This window comes from Dissoconium aciculare (assembly GCF_010015565.1).
Source record: "Dissoconium aciculare CBS 342.82 unplaced genomic scaffold K489scaffold_1, whole genome shotgun sequence".
In the NCBI taxonomy this organism is placed as follows: Eukaryota; Fungi; Ascomycota; class Dothideomycetes; order Mycosphaerellales; family Dissoconiaceae; genus Dissoconium; species Dissoconium aciculare.
The window spans coordinates 1,384,444-1,399,926 of record NW_022984951.1 but is presented as its reverse complement, the minus strand read 5'-3'; the positions used below and the strand labels follow the sequence as shown (position 1 = coordinate 1,399,926).

Genomic DNA, 15,483 nt, shown 5'->3' with positions numbered 1-15,483 from the left:
AATTGAAGTACTGTACCACTATCCTCTATGAAGACGAGGCGAAGTGGCAGTAAGGCCAGTCTCCTGTATGCATCCTCCAATACAGCGCATCTCATCTTGTCTCACCAGTATGTGGGTGGTCGAGCCTGTTGTTCGCTATCAGAGCGGTGATGAGGATTGCGAGTGTGGTGGATATATGTATGTAGGTATGTGTGTGTGCTGTATCCACCGATGTGCATGCATCACAGTACAGTAGTATCAGGAGATTGTCCCGCCGTGGCCGCTTTACTCCTTCGCTAGTCCTTCCCTAGTCAACTGTCTCGAATCTCCTGCATCGCGCGTTTTCTTTCGCATTGGCTTGGTCATTTGTGCTGCCGGTCCACTCGCGATCACTCGGTATTGCTCCTGTCTGTCTTTAATCACTGCGTGTTGACGTTCCTCCTGGGCCATCTTCGAATCGCTGTTCTCCCCCCTTTCCTCCGCCTCATCACACCTACCTTTATCGTTTTGGCTCTTCTCTTTCTTGTCTGGCGTCCCCGCGATCAGCCCCTTCCTGCACCCGACTACAGTACCAACTTTGTCCATCAATAGCGTGTGTTGGCAGCGACCTTGAAGCGCCGAAGTTTCGACAGTCAACGTCGCCGAAAACGTCCTGTGCTCGGCCTCGAGTCCCTCGCGCGCACTCTCTTCCTCACCCACACATACGCAGGCACACGCACTCACGCACGCGATACACGGACAAATACATACACCTTCGTCACTCTTTCGGACGCGCACGACTCTCTCTCCTGGCCGTCTTTGTCCTTCCCTTGCTTCGACGTTTGCATTGTCATCTGCTGTATATCCTCTGGCAGCATCGGCCCCACACTTGACACACTCCTTCGCTACTCCTCTCGTCGCCGCTTCGCCTCGCCTTCGCGCGGCACGCTCCTGCAGATTCCTCGGATCGATTCCGTCTCTCTTCCTGCGCTTCCGGAAAGAACATCCTTCTCGACACTCATTTGCGACATTCGAGTCCTCGAATTCACCGTGCAGTGCTGCTCACGCACTATATTTCTTGCGCATGCACCGCTCTCGCTCTGTTCATGCCTGAATGTCGCCGCGCGCCTCTGTGACGTCCCAGGTTGTGCCGCAGCCCTTGATATTGGCCGCTGCTTCATCACCACCTTCATTGGGCATGTCGAGGTCCAACAGCAACGAATCTCACAAACGCGACTCTGCAGTCGGAATAGGCGGCTTCGTTCAGAGAGTCTCTGACTTGAAACGAGGTCGGCGCCCAACATCAGTGTCCGAATCCGAAGTGATGGCGCCTGTCTACAGATTGGTATGTCCTTTCATTCTTTCTAACATTATCCCATTGCACCGTCGTCTCCGTCGCGACGCCCACTCGAACGCGCTCCACCGTACCATCTACTCTACCCAAGTACGCATCGCCATCACCAAAGACTACGACCTAGCAACATCGCCTCTTCATCGCGAATCTACTCGCGAACTTTGTCGACGTTGGATTGATGTCACGCCGGTTGCTGCCACCGGCTGCTTCGCGACTTGACCTGCCCGCGCGCACAACGGTATTGGAACCTGTTCACCCTCGTCCAGACCCTTCATTATGGAAACGTTTTGCAACGGCAACGTTCCACCCGCGACCACAGCGCCCCTTGTCCCACCTCATAGACGATGCCAACTGCACGATTGTCTGCCTCGTCACCGGCACGAGAGCGCGCCCACTTCAACGACGATCGGTTTGCTAATCACTCTCTACATCACAGTATCCGCATCAATCTCATGGCCGACGCGAGCTTCGAGCAATGGAGCGTACCAACAGTGGCGAGCGTATCCCATCGTCTGCGAGCAGTTCAACCCATAGCAAGGGTCTGAACAGTGTTGATAACACTCGTGTGCCGATGCCCTCAGACGGCGCTGCGGGAGAGCCGCACGCCGAGGATTTCCAAACTCGGTACCCAACCACGCCAACACGTCATACATACACACAATCTGAAAGCCAGATTCAACGATCGGAAAACCAAAGCACCCCTGCCTCGATCGTTGGTCCCGGGTTAGCTTCTGTCGATTTGCATGACGGAGACGTCAATGATGGCGAAGTAGGCGTTGCTATCGATGCATCTAAACCAGACGTTCACATTCCCGCTCGTACCAGGTACGTCTGACAGTCGCGGACGCAACGCCTTGCGCTGTTGTGCCACGAGGCTCTCGCTCAAAGCTGCAAACGCTTACTCTTCTTAGCAGTAGTAACGGTCAGCGCGCACCGATGCAGTCGCTCGTCGAGCCAGTTCTGCCCGACCATCGCGCAAGTCAAGAGTCGTCGGGCTCTCACACCTCCATTCCGACTGATTACTACGGTCCAGGTGCACGTAGCAGTGCCGGTTCCGTATTCTCACAGGAAACCTCGGCCACATCTGTCCACACATTGCCGCCATTGCAGAGCAAGAGCATTGACCATGTTGATTTTCAGACATTAGAGCCTGTGATCGAAGACGATCCGAGTTCATGGGATCTGGTGGGACCACCGTCTGTAGAGGTGGAGCAGGGGATATACGCGCTTGAAAAACGAGCAGATCAATTGTTCAGTTCTGAACATCTCCGCGTCATCTTCGAGGACCCCAAACTCCTGTTGAAGTTCACGGGCTTTCTGAACACACATCGTCCGCAGAGCATTCCGATCCTGATCTACTACCTAGACGCGCTGAAAGCTATTCGGGCTATCGGCTACGCGAACGCGATCGCAGAAGCCTTGGAACCGATCCAAGGACAGGGATTCACCAATGTTGTCGCAAAACCCACCATCAACACAGCACTGGAGGACAAGGCGAATCAAGCATTCGACGTACTGGTGCAAGAGGATCTCCCCGCCTACATTGCGCACACATGGATCCAGGTCGTCAGCGTTAGTATCCAACGACGAATCACTGGAACCCTGGCGCCGCATTTGAGGGAGGCGAGTGAAGGACTGGCGGAAGTTTTCTGTTTAACAGACCCGAGTCGTGCGGATGACCCAATCGTTTTCGCTTCCGAGGAATTCACGCGTACCACACAATACGGAATGAATTACTTGATTGGCCGAAATTGCCGCTTCTTGCAGGGACCTCGTACCAACCCTCTTTCCGTTCAGAGACTCGCAATCGCATTCGCAGAAGGCAAGGAGCACACCGAAATTTTCGTCAACTACCGCCGCGACGGAAGTCCATTCCTCAACCTTCTGATGATTGCTCCGCTGATGGATAGCCGTGGCAACATTCGCTACTAAATTGGCGCTCAAGTCGATGTCTCTGGTCTGCTAGAGGATTGCAGCGAGATGGAAGGTCTGATGAAGATGGTGGAGAAAGAGCAAGAGTATGAGAATGCTCCAGAGGAAGCGGAAGAGGCATATCACAAAGACGAGTTTCAGGAGCTGAGTGAAATGTTCAACGGCGCTGAGCTCGACACTGTGCGCAAGTGTGGCGGACGTATGCACAAGGAGTACGTCGACGACGCTGAGCAAGATCCATCATCTGGAAGACCTCGTCTGCTTCTCAAAGATCCAATGCAGGAGGATCCTGAAAACGAAAGTAAGATGCCGAGCAGCGTACCGCCAACGATCCGCGAGAAGATCAATGGCAAGCTTGAGGGTATCTATTCTCATGTGAGTAACTCCACGGTGCAACTTAGACGATACGACGAAAGCTGACCATGAACCCTTCAGTACCTTCTCATCCGACCGGCGCCCTCGCTACGGATTCTTTTCACTTCCCCATCTCTACGCGTTCCAGGCATACTTCAATCACCGTTCCTAAATCGCATCGGTGGCAGCAACCGTGTGCGTTCTGACCTCCGGGCCGCCCTCGCGGAAGGACGCGGTGTCACTGCCAAGATTCGTTGGCTTAGCCGTCCGGACGAGGACGGCGAGGGCGAAGGCCGACCCCGGTGGATCCACTGCACGCCGCTACTGGGCCACTCCGGTGCCGTTGGCGTGTGGATGGTTGTGCTCGTTGACGATGAAGCTTCAAGTTCGGCCGCGTCCGCTCGTCGCTTCCGCCAAGCACCGCCGATCAGTAATGTTATCGGCGGCAAGGAGTGGGATACGACGCAGAGGCGTGAGCGCACTCACGTTAACCATTACGACAAGGACACGGAGCGCAGAGCACACGGCAGTACAAGCACAGCGCACACTGCCCACCTGTCTACTGGAGGACAAGGACCCAGCGCATCCCCAGGACCTTCAATCGCAATGAGGCCGCGTGCTTCCCAGCAAGAGTTTGACCCAACTCGTGCTCGCAGCAGGAGCCGTGCACGGAGAGCGGATGGCACTCAGGTTGTCAGCTCTGGGACAAGTGAATTCTCATTCAACTTGAAAGGCTGAAATGATGGGCAATTATGATGAATTCGATGCCACCCATCTTCAAACATAATGATCAAGAGGTCAAGCAGCTCCTCGTATCTTCTTCTCAACAACTGCTCGAAATCAACTAGAGCTCCCAGCATGAAGCTCTATTCCCTGCGCATCGCGCTGGAATACTATGCAACTCTTCCTGATGCGACCTTGGAGTTCATCAGCGCTGGTCCGGCCAGCTCACGACTATTTTTTCCCCAATCGACCAAGGGCAAACCCCCCGGATCACATTTCCGAAAGAGACACAAAGCCCTCCGCTTTTGTGAGAGCAACTATTAATCATAGACTGCGATCACAAGAGTCATGACCTGATGCTTTTCGTCACTCACGCCTCTTAGAGGCAGCAGAACTGGGACGATAGTAATCGCTAATAGCTTATATTTCGCCTTCTGCCTTCCTACTTCTCTTCCTCATCTACCGATTTTTTCGCCTTCGTGCGAATGCATTCCTACGAAGTTTCTGTGTATGTTAGCCTAGATTCCCGAACGCTTTCGTCTTTTCTGTCTTAGGAGACATTCGCTGGCATAAGATTGTGTGCTACTACCTGGATCGATCAAGACTGGCAATGTTTTCTTGTGCTGCTGATACTTGTACTGTAAACCATAAGCAAATCTAATATTTGTGCCCACCTACCGTGGCCGCTCGTTCGCATCCGGAGTTGCTCGTACTCGTGAACTTCTAAGAAGCTACCCATTCAATTACCCACAAGCGTGGAGGCCTTCCAAAATTGTTAGACTGTTAGATCCTCGGCGACAAGCATGCGGATGAATTCAAGTGTCTGCATATGACGTACGCGCCCACCTCATAGTGAAGAGAAGCAACCGCTTACGGCCACCAACTCCATGCGAATGGCTTCTAACATCCACGAAACTCGTCAAGCGATACAAGTTTAGCTGTTGTCTCATCTGGAAGCAAGATCATGGAACAATTACATGATCACGTCTCATATCTGAAGGCATCCAATGCCGACGGCGTCACAGTCTTCGAAGCGACAGCCGAATGGTGTTCCCAGTGTAAAGCCATCGGGCCTTTCGTGGACAAGTTGATCAAGAAGTATCCCGGGGCGCGCTTCTACAACTACGACACGGACAGCGTCTCGGCCGGAGCGATCGCCCAGGAGCTCGGCGCGAATGTCATGCCTACCTTCCATATCTTCAAGGACGGTATGCTGATGGATTCAGTCACGGGTGCGAAAGCAAAGGAATTGGAGAAGGCCATCAGCGATGCTTACACTGGCGAGGTGGTTGAGCAGGACGATGATGGGGAGACTGCGAAGAAATGATACCTCTACGTGGCGATCAGGATCCCGTCAGTCGCCATTTGTCTGATGAGTCCTGTTGAGGTCGGCCTAGCCAGCTTCAGATTCCACTGTCTGATGTGTCAAGTCCATAGACACTCTTGCTGGGCACTGTTGCGACCGTTCCCACTATACACAGGCCCATCATAGTTCTCAACGAAAGCCATTAATCGTGCTTCTCTCTGCGTACTGGTCTGTTGGCCTCCAAGCTGTGCAGTGCTGACTGTTGGCAGGTTGGGCACCAATTGAGGTTGGCGCTCGCTTGCATGGCATTATTTCCACTTATCTCACAACCCTCTATCTGTAACCATGTAATACTCGTTGATATATAGCAATAACTGGCTTGCTGCAAGTCGTAGTACAGGCGAAGTGCAGATTATCAGTCTCCGAGCGTATATCGAATAAAGTATCATGTTCGATGTCAATGCCGCTGACATCCTCAGCACTCTTCATATATAATATTCCAGACGTGGAAAATAGCGAAACGCTGCAGGCCTGCAACTTAAAAAGTAGAAGAGGGGAGAGAGAAAGTTAAAGGAGCCTGTGGTATGTTTTTTGATTTCGTCATGGAGAACCATGTCTCCAAAGTAACACATACGCCGTACAATAGCACTCATTCCATTCGTGCCAATTTAGCTTGCCCGTGTCCCCAAGCAAATGGCCTGAGCTCCATGGGACAGCGCACATCACAAGTCGTAACATCGCTGGTAGATTTCTTTTTTCCTCTCTGCCTACACCTGCCGCTGAATTGTCTGTGGCTCTCGTGCCACTTAAATTGACCGTTTCACCGAGAAAGTGGTCGTTTACTCGACATCGGCCTTGGTCTCGAAGTTCTCGCCCTCGACGAGGTCCGGGATGTCGTCCTCGTCGTCATCCTTCTTGTCGTCGCCCTCGGCGCCCTTCTGGAGGCTCTGGTAGCTCTCGGCGAGCTTTCGGAGTGATGCTAGCGAGTCGGGACCGAGCTGGTTGAGGATACCGGGCACAAGCTCGGTGAGCTCTTTGTCTTCACCGTTACCGTAGATGGCGAAGGTGTTTGATGGAACAGCGGCGTGAACTGTTGCAAACCTTAGCCTCCTCCCACGCAAAGTGTGACCATATTCAATTGTTTCATCTTACCCTTGGGTGCAGAGAAGTGAATGACGTTGCCGTCAGACTTGAACATGTTGACCTCCTCAATTCCGGGGATGGGCTGAACGTTCATCTTCTTCAAGGTTGTTTGCAGCTTCTTGTCGTCGGTACCCGAGCTCTTATGAACCTTCTTGACCTTTCTCCGAGGAGTACCCTTGCCACTGAAATTGGTCAGATCTGCTCCATTCGTCTCTTCCGCGACTCCGATCCTCCATATCTCGTAAAGTGCCAGTCCGATCTCTATCGCGTGAAATGAAGAAGAGATGATATTTCTTACCCTGTAACAATTGTCAGTATGTCGCCATGAAGACCAGGCCTGCAATGGCAAACGCAATTTCGCAGCAAACTCAAAGATGGACATACCGATGCGCACAGCATTCTGCATACGGGCGAGCTTTTCGTGATCCATTTTGGCGATTGATTACCTCAGGACTGATGCTAAGGTGTTGAAAATAGAATTCGAAAGGAATTGAAGTATTGAACGCTGCCTCAATTGCTGAAACTAGACCAGCAGTTTCATCGACAGTCCGCGAGTCACAAGAGATGCAGCAGCGTCGACAATCGCTATCATTTCGAGCGTAACCAGATTTGACGCTTGGTGGACTGTGGGCGCTGTCCTCCGCGTGCTGAACGGCTACTCCCGTCGGTGGGTGAGGCTTCTTGGCACAAATGTCCCGCATCGTCGCCGTCATAAAAATGGATGCCCAGGTGATCCGTTATCCCCGGGCCGCTATAAGGAATTCATCGATATCACCACCTGGGCACCCATTGATCAACAACGAAACTACATGGGCCCGAAGTAAAGATGATATTAGATTGCGCCATGCGCACCTTCGCAATATGCCTCTTGTGTGTCATATGCTGATTGACATGTCAAGGAAATATATTATTGGCTATATGCGCCGCTGCGAAAGCAAAATGGTATCTGCGATTTTAACAAACGAAATGATCCTGACTAAACCTGGACGTGTTGTGGACTCTCGCCGGGATGACGTCGACGACATGGAAGTTCGTGACTTTACTCATGCTTCTTGATCTGTTCCTCAGTCCAGTCCCATAATTGTTCTGCCATCTTTGCATTTCGGCCATACCAGAACGAGCCACCGCTCTGGCTTCCGACCGGAGTGAAGTAATAGCCTGCTCGGACTTTGTCTAGAGGCCCGGTCGCAGCCCACAGCTGGTTCCTGGCGCCGCCCTGCACGTTCGGGGTAAAGAATGCCATCAATTTGAAGATGAATTTCGAGAACAAGATCGACTTTCCTGCGGGGAGATACAGATCCGTGACGATGACACCAGGATGGATAGCTGCGGCGGTAATGGACGGGTACCGTCGCTGCAACTCCCGCGCGTGGTAGATGTTGGCCAGCTTAGACTGTCCGTATCGGCGAGCGGTATGGTAGCGTTCCAAACGATCCTGGTCATACACCAGACGAGGAGAAAACATGTGTCCAGCGGAGGATACATTGACCACGCGCACATCGGCAGACGGCAGCTCGGCAGTCTTGAGCAGCGTGGGCAGGAGTAGCTTCGTGAAGAGAGCATGGCCGACATGGTTTGTTCCGAATTGGATCTCATAGCCCTCCTTCGTCTTGGAATAAGGAGTCATCATGATGCCTGTCGGGTTTTAGTGAACAAATCCTGAGACGAATTTGGAGCAAGGACATACCGGCATTGTTGATCAGGATATCTAAGCGGTCCGATCGCGTCGTGAATTCCTTAGCCGCATCCTTGATGGATTGGAAGGAAGTCAAATCCAGTTTCAAGTACGAGACTGACGCTCCTGGCACAAGTTGCTTGATCTCATCAATCGCGGCCTCCGCTTTGGACGGCGTCCGCGCAGCAAGGAAGATCTCGCGCGGGTTGTGCTTCGCAAGCTGTAGGACGGTCTCTTTGCCCAAACCAGTGTTGCCTGCTTTGGCGTTAATATGTTGTTGTCAGAATATGACCACCGCGCCAACGCGACAAACCTCCAGTGATAATGATGACCTTGCCGTCAAGAGGCTTGATGTCCTTTGCAGGATTGAAGCTTTTGCCGAACATCTTGAATCGTCATATGATCGAATAATTCGGGTCAGAAAACACGCGCCAACAATGTTTGCTGCTGTGGGTAAGGGGACGGAATTGTTAGAGATGCCGTGCAGCTCCGCGCAGCCGAGCGGCAATTGTCGCAATCTGTATGCGATGAACGAAACTCATAGCCGGCGGTGCCTAGATCCGAAACACGACCCTATTTGGTCAAGCTTGGTGGTGTGTTGCGACTGACGATACCAACGTCGTCAATGGCCAGTGCGCCAGTCTCCGCCAAACATTGAAGCAGCGGACTACATATCCCCCCAGGGCTCTGTGAGATCAGTTCGCCCTGAGCACATTTTGAGTGTGTCTACGCCCAGGTGCCTTATCGTAGCGCAACATTCACATGCGTCGTCAAAGAGAAAAGTGAAGCAAGAGAAAACATTATTAGGTGAGAAAAAGTCAATCTGAAAATACCAAATCTAATTAAACACGATTGCCATCGATTGGGGCAATCAAACACTTTCTGTCCATTCCAACACAAAACCAATAGACTCCTTGATTGGGTATACTCTCGTCGGAAACTGACTCCGATTCGGGAACCAAGACGAAATTGCAGAACACACAGGCAAGGCGAAACCACAGAAAAAAAATGGGAACCCTTCCCATTCCATCGTTGTCTCTGAGAGTCACGATAAATCGGTTCAAAGGTGGAGAACCGGGCTGGATGCGATCTCAGGTCCGAGGACAGGGCGGACGAGAACCTTGGGGTCGTTGTTGTTGAGGTTGCCGTTGAGGATGTTGCTGAGGTCACCGTGCTCGATGGCTGGGCTGATGTTGGTCTTGTGCTGGGCGAAAGGGATCTCTGGAGACTCAAATTCGTGCTTGTTGTTGTTCAGCTGCTCAGCACGCGCGAGCACCGGGCTGAGAGTGAGCTTGGGGTGGACGACCGGGCGGACAAGGACCTTGGGGTCGTTGTTGTTGAGATTGCCATTGAGCAGGGTGTCAAGAGTGCCACGGACAATCAGCGGGGTCGCAGCAAGGTTAGGCTGGACGACTGGACGGACGAGGACCTTGGGGTCGTTGTCGTTCACATCGCCGTTCAAGATAGTGTTGAGGTCGCGGGGTTTGGTGAGACCTGAAATGACAGGGGCGACGGTCACTTTGGGTGTGAGCACCGGGCGGAGCAGAACTTTGGGGTCGTTGCCGTTGAGATTGCCATTCAGTAAGCCGGAAAGCTCGTCGCGCGGGATGACGGTGGGGTTGGCGATGACCTTAGGATGAACCAAGGGGCGCACAAGAATCTTCGGGTCGTTGTTGTTGACATCACCATTCAGTAGGCCAGAAAGCTCGTCGCGCGGAATGCCAATCGACACGTGATCAAACTCGTCGCTAAATGCATGGTCGAAATCACTGTCGCCATTTCCTGTCAGGCTGATAGTGACATCGTCACGAGGCTCCACGAGCACTCCATTGAGGTTGTTCCCGAGATTGCCGTTGCCATTACCTGCGATGGTGGTGGCAATGTCCTGACGGCGCTGAAGCTTGAGGTTGTTTGCGTTGTTGTCAAGGTTATTGTTGCCATTGCTTGCAATCGTGGTCACGATGCCTCCACGTCGAAGAATTGAGAGACCGTTCGCGTTGTTGTCGGCGTTGTTGTTTCCATTGCCTGCGATGGTGGTGGTAATGGTTTCCTGGCGGGGGACGCGGACGCCATTCAAGTTGTTGTTGACATCACTTCCGGCGTTGCTTGCGACGATAGTGGAGGCATTGTCGATCAGGTCTTCAGTGGCGTCGAGAGGGGTCGGAAGGGCAGAAGAAGAGGCCACGAGGGCAGTGATGACGGCGGCAAGAGTAGAGAACTTCATTGTGACGAAGAATCTTTTGGAAGCTAAAAGTAGACGGGGAAGACTGGCAAGGTTGGTGTTCGTTGTTGGTCGAGTGTGTTGATGAGGATGAGGAATAAGTGTAGTGAGAGAGAGACATGTGCCTATATATATTCCATTTCCTGGTCTGTCAGATGTACACACGCATGAGGCCAGACTGGACAACACGATCCAACGATACACAGATCTGACATGTGAGCGCAGAGGAGTTGAGAGATGAGACCCAAACGCCACGCGCCTGTGAGACGGTAGCCATAACCGTGGTCCAGATTTCTCGGTCGGGATGACAAGCCGTTCTCTCACGACAACTGATTTCTGAGAAATGACGAACTTCAAGGCCGTAAGACGTTGGTGGTTCCTGACTTGCTTCTAAAGAATGCAATGGCGGTTGAAACGGTCCATCTCGTTGTGCCAGCTCATGGAGCTTGTGATCGATGGGCTGAAAACCGAGGGGGAAAGGTGTTAACGCGCAAAATTAGCTCTAAGATCTGATCGTGACACTGAAATCAATCGGAGCACGCCCTCCTCGCGTTGTATTTTCAATCCATTGTCTCAAAGTCAATCTGGTGAGCCATGCCGTAGAGATGTGATGGAAATCCCCTTCAAGATATTTCATTGAAACTCAAGCGTACGGGGCAAGACCATGCACCCCGAATCAGGAGACACCGGCGTGCCATTCAAGATGATGGATGTGTGTATAGGGAACGCAATCGTCGAGTACGAACTAGTGTACCTGCATATGGCAAGCATGCAGCACGGCGCAACGTTGTGTCAATCACGAACACGACCAAGTTGTCGCGTCCATCTCCTTCTAGACCGCTGCGGGATGTGATGGGAGAAAGGTTGAGGTGTCCAGTCTCTCTGCAGGCTTTGCACTCAGCGCAGGTGGTACGACGTTGGCGACTCATCAAAGTTCTGGCCGTGGTAGATATGCAGGTGCGCGCATGCCCGCGCGTGTCGTGCGTACACCGTTGCCGCTTTTCTGCTGTGTGGACGCCACGCGATGCCCTCGTAATGCTTCAAAACAGACAATGATGTTCATGGAATGTACATTGTTCATCGATAGCGGTAGTCCCATCGGAAGGTCGTCAACCAGGAGCACTCAATCCTACAGTAGAAGCCCATCGCGATCTCAGATCTTGACCGAACCATGCAAAGCGGGCCACGACAGCGAGTCAGAATTCGCCACAGAATGCACGAAGTAAACATCACGTTGGGTTGTTATGGACTCTGAAGTTGCAAGCAGCCTGATAAGTTCAATGTTTCCCATACGAAGGGCACATTAACGTCCTTGACCTAGGTATACAGACGCTGGCAAATCGAGACATGCTCAGGTGGTGGTGAAGGGATCTACTGTAATGTGAACGACCACTCTAAAGGTTTTCCAGCGGCAAGTCCTCTGTATGTAGGCTTGTACTGGAGACGTGACGACCGCCATAGGTGCTGTAGACGTGATCGACAAAAGACCGTCGCGCAGTATGTGCTCCATTGTTACGGTATTTGCGCCAATGCAGGTCGAAGGGTTATCACTGTAATTACTGGCCGGACCTGCAGTGGTTCATGGTTGGTGCTGGAGGCACAGTTCAGTCGACTGTCTTCCAAGGTTCTGTCTTCCAAGGTAATTAACAAAGTCATCATTATCATTGTTATTGTTATTAGGAGCTGGCGGCATTTCCACCTGCATTTGACGCTGCCAGTGGCCTTTCCAGTCTGGCGATGATGTAACGTTGGGGACCGCTGAGCGTCGCCCTGACACCTCGAACTGTTGACTTTCAGTGTAGTATTGTACCATCATACATCATTGTGCTGCATTTCATGGCACGTCCATCATGTCGATTGAATACATGAAAACTCAACCATACGGTACCAAGCTTGTTGTCGCAAACAACCACACCTGCATCGGCTCCGGCTCTTGGTAATATCCGCGTAGGCTGAGCCCGTTCCTGTCAGCCTTGCACGATATCTTGGGATGAAAGAGCTTGGACAATCGTCATCTACTCCCTATCGTATGACATGACGGGCTGGTCGACGACAGCATGGTCGCAGCAACGTCCTCCATAGGCTCCGACCTATTCGCCATCTTCTCCCTCTTCGCCGTCGCCATCCTGGTGTTCCTCGCCATTCGCAACTATCTGCCTCTCAGAAAGACACCAGCGTACCTTTTCGTGCCAGTCTTCCTGGCTCTTGCGCTTCCGTGCAGCATCATACTCCTGGTTCCTATCGATCTTGCGTCGACCGATGACCGCTCGACAGAGCACTCTCGAGGCATATGGCTTCCACCCCATGTTGTGCTGGTTACCTGGCGCATCACCTACTGGCTGACATTTGTCCTCACCTGGTTCATACTGCCCTTCCTCGGCGAATACTGCGACTCGGGATACCGTGATGCCAAGGACCGCTCGATGTACTCACTGCGGATGAATGCTCGCTACCAATTGATCGGATTGACAATCGGCATCGCTGGTCTCGTGTACTTTATCTGGGAGAATGGCTTCCACGTCGCCAGTATCAAGGGCCTCGTAATAGCATTAGCTTACAGCTATGGTCTGATACTTGCCATGGGATTGATGGGTCACGGTCTGGTCTCCCTTCCCCGCAGACTGTACAAAAACGCTTGGGTCGGATCAAGATTGCGAAATGCAGGATTCCAGGCGTTGAAGATCAGGGACAAATTGGATGAGGTGACAGAGCCTCTGGAGAATCTCGAACAAGTCGTATCGCAATTGAAGCGACACAAAGGTGGCGCCAGTCTATATCAACAAGAGTGGATTGATGAGCTCGCCGATACTTCAAGCTTCGTTGAGCATCGCTCAGGAACTGCGCTTGGTTCAACGAGCAATCCGACCATTCCAGGTGTCATTACTGATCGCTATCTCGCAGATCTAACTCGAAAGCTGAAGCGGGCAAGACACAAAAAGGCTCGATTTGTTGTGGAGTGGAACAATTTGTGTGACAAGGCTCACAAATTGCAATCGATTCAAGATGCAGCAAAGAATAAAAAGTTGGAATTCAATCCCTCTGGAAGTCGCACCTTCTTCAGTGGCCTCAGCCTCATGACACCATCGATGCGTTTCTACTTCCACATGTATGCTATACCGTGCGCACGCATCGCTGTCGCCGGAATTTTCGCGCTCGCGTCCGTGATGGTCATCTGGAGCGAAATTGTGACACCATTTCTGCCGAAGATTTCGGTGATTGGATTGACCATCGTCCACTTCCCCAACTCGGCTCCTGGCGGTAAGGTCGGGTTCGCCGGTCAACTCATTGCCGGCGCTTGGCTACTGTACATGGACATCAGCACCCTATATGCCATATCAGACGTCAAGGTCTGGGGAAACCGCGCGCTGGTGAAACGACAAACGTACGCTGAGAGCGCTTGTTGGTACAGCTTGCAGGTAGCCAAGCTGACAGTGCCGTTGTCTTTCAATTTCATCACTCTGCTTCCAAGTGCGGTCTACCAGGATACGAACTTTTTCAAGTTTCTCGGTCAACTCATTGACTTGACACCGCTGGGTAAAGGCTTCAGCACATTCTTCCCATGCATATTGCTTCTTCCAGTGATGGCCACCACATTCAACATCTACGGCAAGATTCAAGCGTATCTTGGTGTTGGCCTACTCGAAGACGAGAGCGAAGACGAGCGCGGCCTTGGTAGCTGGCGCGAAGGACTGAGATTATTGTCGCAGGATCATCAGTCTCGCGACTTTGACGGATATGCAGATCAACCAGACAGGACGAGCGCTTCCTTCGACCTCGAGCGTGCTCCAAGAACTTCTCTTGGCTCATCTCGGCTGCAGCAGGAGGCGAGTCGGTCTATAGCTCCCGGTTCGAGCGTCCGAGACGCGAACAGGAACTTCAATGCCATCACCAATCAGCAAGAAGACGAAGACGATGGCCCGAGACATTTCTACCATGATTTCGCAGAGAGGTTTCGAAATACAATCGACACGATAGAGACTCCAGCTTGGGCCAAAAACCTGGGAGTCGGCTTCACCGCGCCCAAATGGATGCAGCGCGACTCATCGGGAGGCGAGGGCAATTCTGCTGGCTTATCAAGATGGTTTGGTGGACGGCCAGAGGATGGCAGAGTTCGCCTGTGAAATCATGTAGCATATGTTCGCAAATTTCATGCAATCTTCTTGAACAGTTTTCACGTGAAGAGTTTCGCGGAAGTTACGGTGACTCCGTATCGTGGGCAGCATGCTCATTCCTGTGGCTCATGGAACGTGTGGAAACAAAACATCCGAGTGCCTAGATGGTGCGTACGCAGGCTCTCCGCTTACCTTTGTCAATCTGAACCTGTCTTGTCCGCAACCTTGGAAAGCCGTGAGATAATGTGAAGTACATGTCGTCAACGAATGCGCGTTGCAGGTGGATTAGGGTCGGCGTAGGCTTGTCAATAGCCTTACATCGGAAGGACTGCCCGCAAAGCCGGGGGGGAGGTGCGGTGCGGCGCCTCCAGCCGCAACCCCCGCACAAAAACGGAAGTACAACGGGACACAGCCCGAGTACAGGACAGAAAAGCAAATTCCACATATGTCATATTTCATAATGGCCCGGATGACCGTCGATGTGCATATCAACGATTACCGAATGGTAGGAAGACATGATGCCCGGGTGGCAAGCAATGTGTCGCAATCGGGTCGGCACGTATGTCCTCGGGTGCCCATAAGGGTTTCAAATGTCCCATCTTGTAGGAGATAGCAATGTCGCGGAGAACGAAAAGACGATTTCTCCGATGCAATGACGAACAGAGTGTTATCGGGATGGGTTTTAGTATCCTGCATGTGTCGGGC

The 15,483-nt window shown here is 52.3% G+C and overlaps 6 protein-coding genes across 6 annotated transcripts; 3 read left to right on the top strand and 3 right to left on the bottom strand.

Annotated features, from left to right (window-relative positions):
* Positions 1 to 1,656: 1,656 nt before the first annotated feature.
* Positions 1,657 to 4,782, top strand: K489DRAFT_415021 (uncharacterized protein; the record flags this gene model as incomplete). Its single annotated transcript, XM_033608172.1, has 6 exons — positions 1,657 to 1,747; positions 2,086 to 2,137; positions 2,230 to 3,224; positions 3,258 to 3,619; positions 3,680 to 4,070; positions 4,173 to 4,782. 6 exons carry the CDS (start codon positions 1,657 to 1,659, stop codon positions 4,334 to 4,336), a joined length of 2,055 nt encoding a protein of 684 aa, XP_033464411.1. The 3' UTR covers positions 4,337 to 4,782.
* Positions 4,783 to 5,285: 503 nt separating this feature from the next.
* On the top strand, positions 5,286 to 5,648 carry K489DRAFT_348652 (thioredoxin-like protein; the record flags this gene model as incomplete). Its single annotated transcript, XM_033602378.1, has 1 exon — positions 5,286 to 5,648. The coding sequence occupies one exon, from the start codon at positions 5,286 to 5,288 to the stop codon at positions 5,646 to 5,648; it is 363 nt and encodes a 120-aa protein (XP_033464410.1).
* Positions 5,649 to 6,466: 818 nt separating this feature from the next.
* K489DRAFT_311156 (NAC-domain-containing protein) lies at positions 6,467 to 7,176 on the bottom strand (the record flags this gene model as incomplete). Its single annotated transcript, XM_033600761.1, has 3 exons — positions 6,467 to 6,717; positions 6,780 to 6,952; positions 7,151 to 7,176. The coding sequence occupies 3 exons, from the start codon at positions 7,174 to 7,176 to the stop codon at positions 6,467 to 6,469; spliced, it is 450 nt and encodes a 149-aa protein (XP_033464409.1).
* A 408-nt stretch (positions 7,177 to 7,584) lies between these two features.
* On the bottom strand, positions 7,585 to 8,973 carry K489DRAFT_375459 (oxidoreductase). Its single transcript, XM_033603692.1, has 3 exons — positions 8,759 to 8,973; positions 8,458 to 8,700; positions 7,585 to 8,405 (listed from the first exon to the last, which is right to left on the bottom strand). The coding sequence occupies exons 1-3, from the start codon at positions 8,829 to 8,831 to the stop codon at positions 7,810 to 7,812; spliced, it is 912 nt and encodes a 303-aa protein (XP_033464408.1). The 5' UTR covers positions 8,832 to 8,973; the 3' UTR covers positions 7,585 to 7,809.
* Positions 8,974 to 9,133: 160 nt separating this feature from the next.
* On the bottom strand, positions 9,134 to 11,016 carry K489DRAFT_14082 (uncharacterized protein). Its single transcript, XM_033599133.1, has one exon. It carries the CDS (start codon positions 10,667 to 10,669, stop codon positions 9,506 to 9,508), a length of 1,164 nt encoding a protein of 387 aa, XP_033464407.1. The 5' UTR covers positions 10,670 to 11,016; the 3' UTR covers positions 9,134 to 9,505.
* Positions 11,017 to 12,358: 1,342 nt separating this feature from the next.
* On the top strand, positions 12,359 to 15,163 carry K489DRAFT_375457 (uncharacterized protein). Its single transcript, XM_033603691.1, has one exon. It carries the CDS (start codon positions 12,724 to 12,726, stop codon positions 14,785 to 14,787), a length of 2,064 nt encoding a protein of 687 aa, XP_033464406.1. The 5' UTR covers positions 12,359 to 12,723; the 3' UTR covers positions 14,788 to 15,163.
* The last annotated feature ends 320 nt before the right edge of the window (positions 15,164 to 15,483 follow it).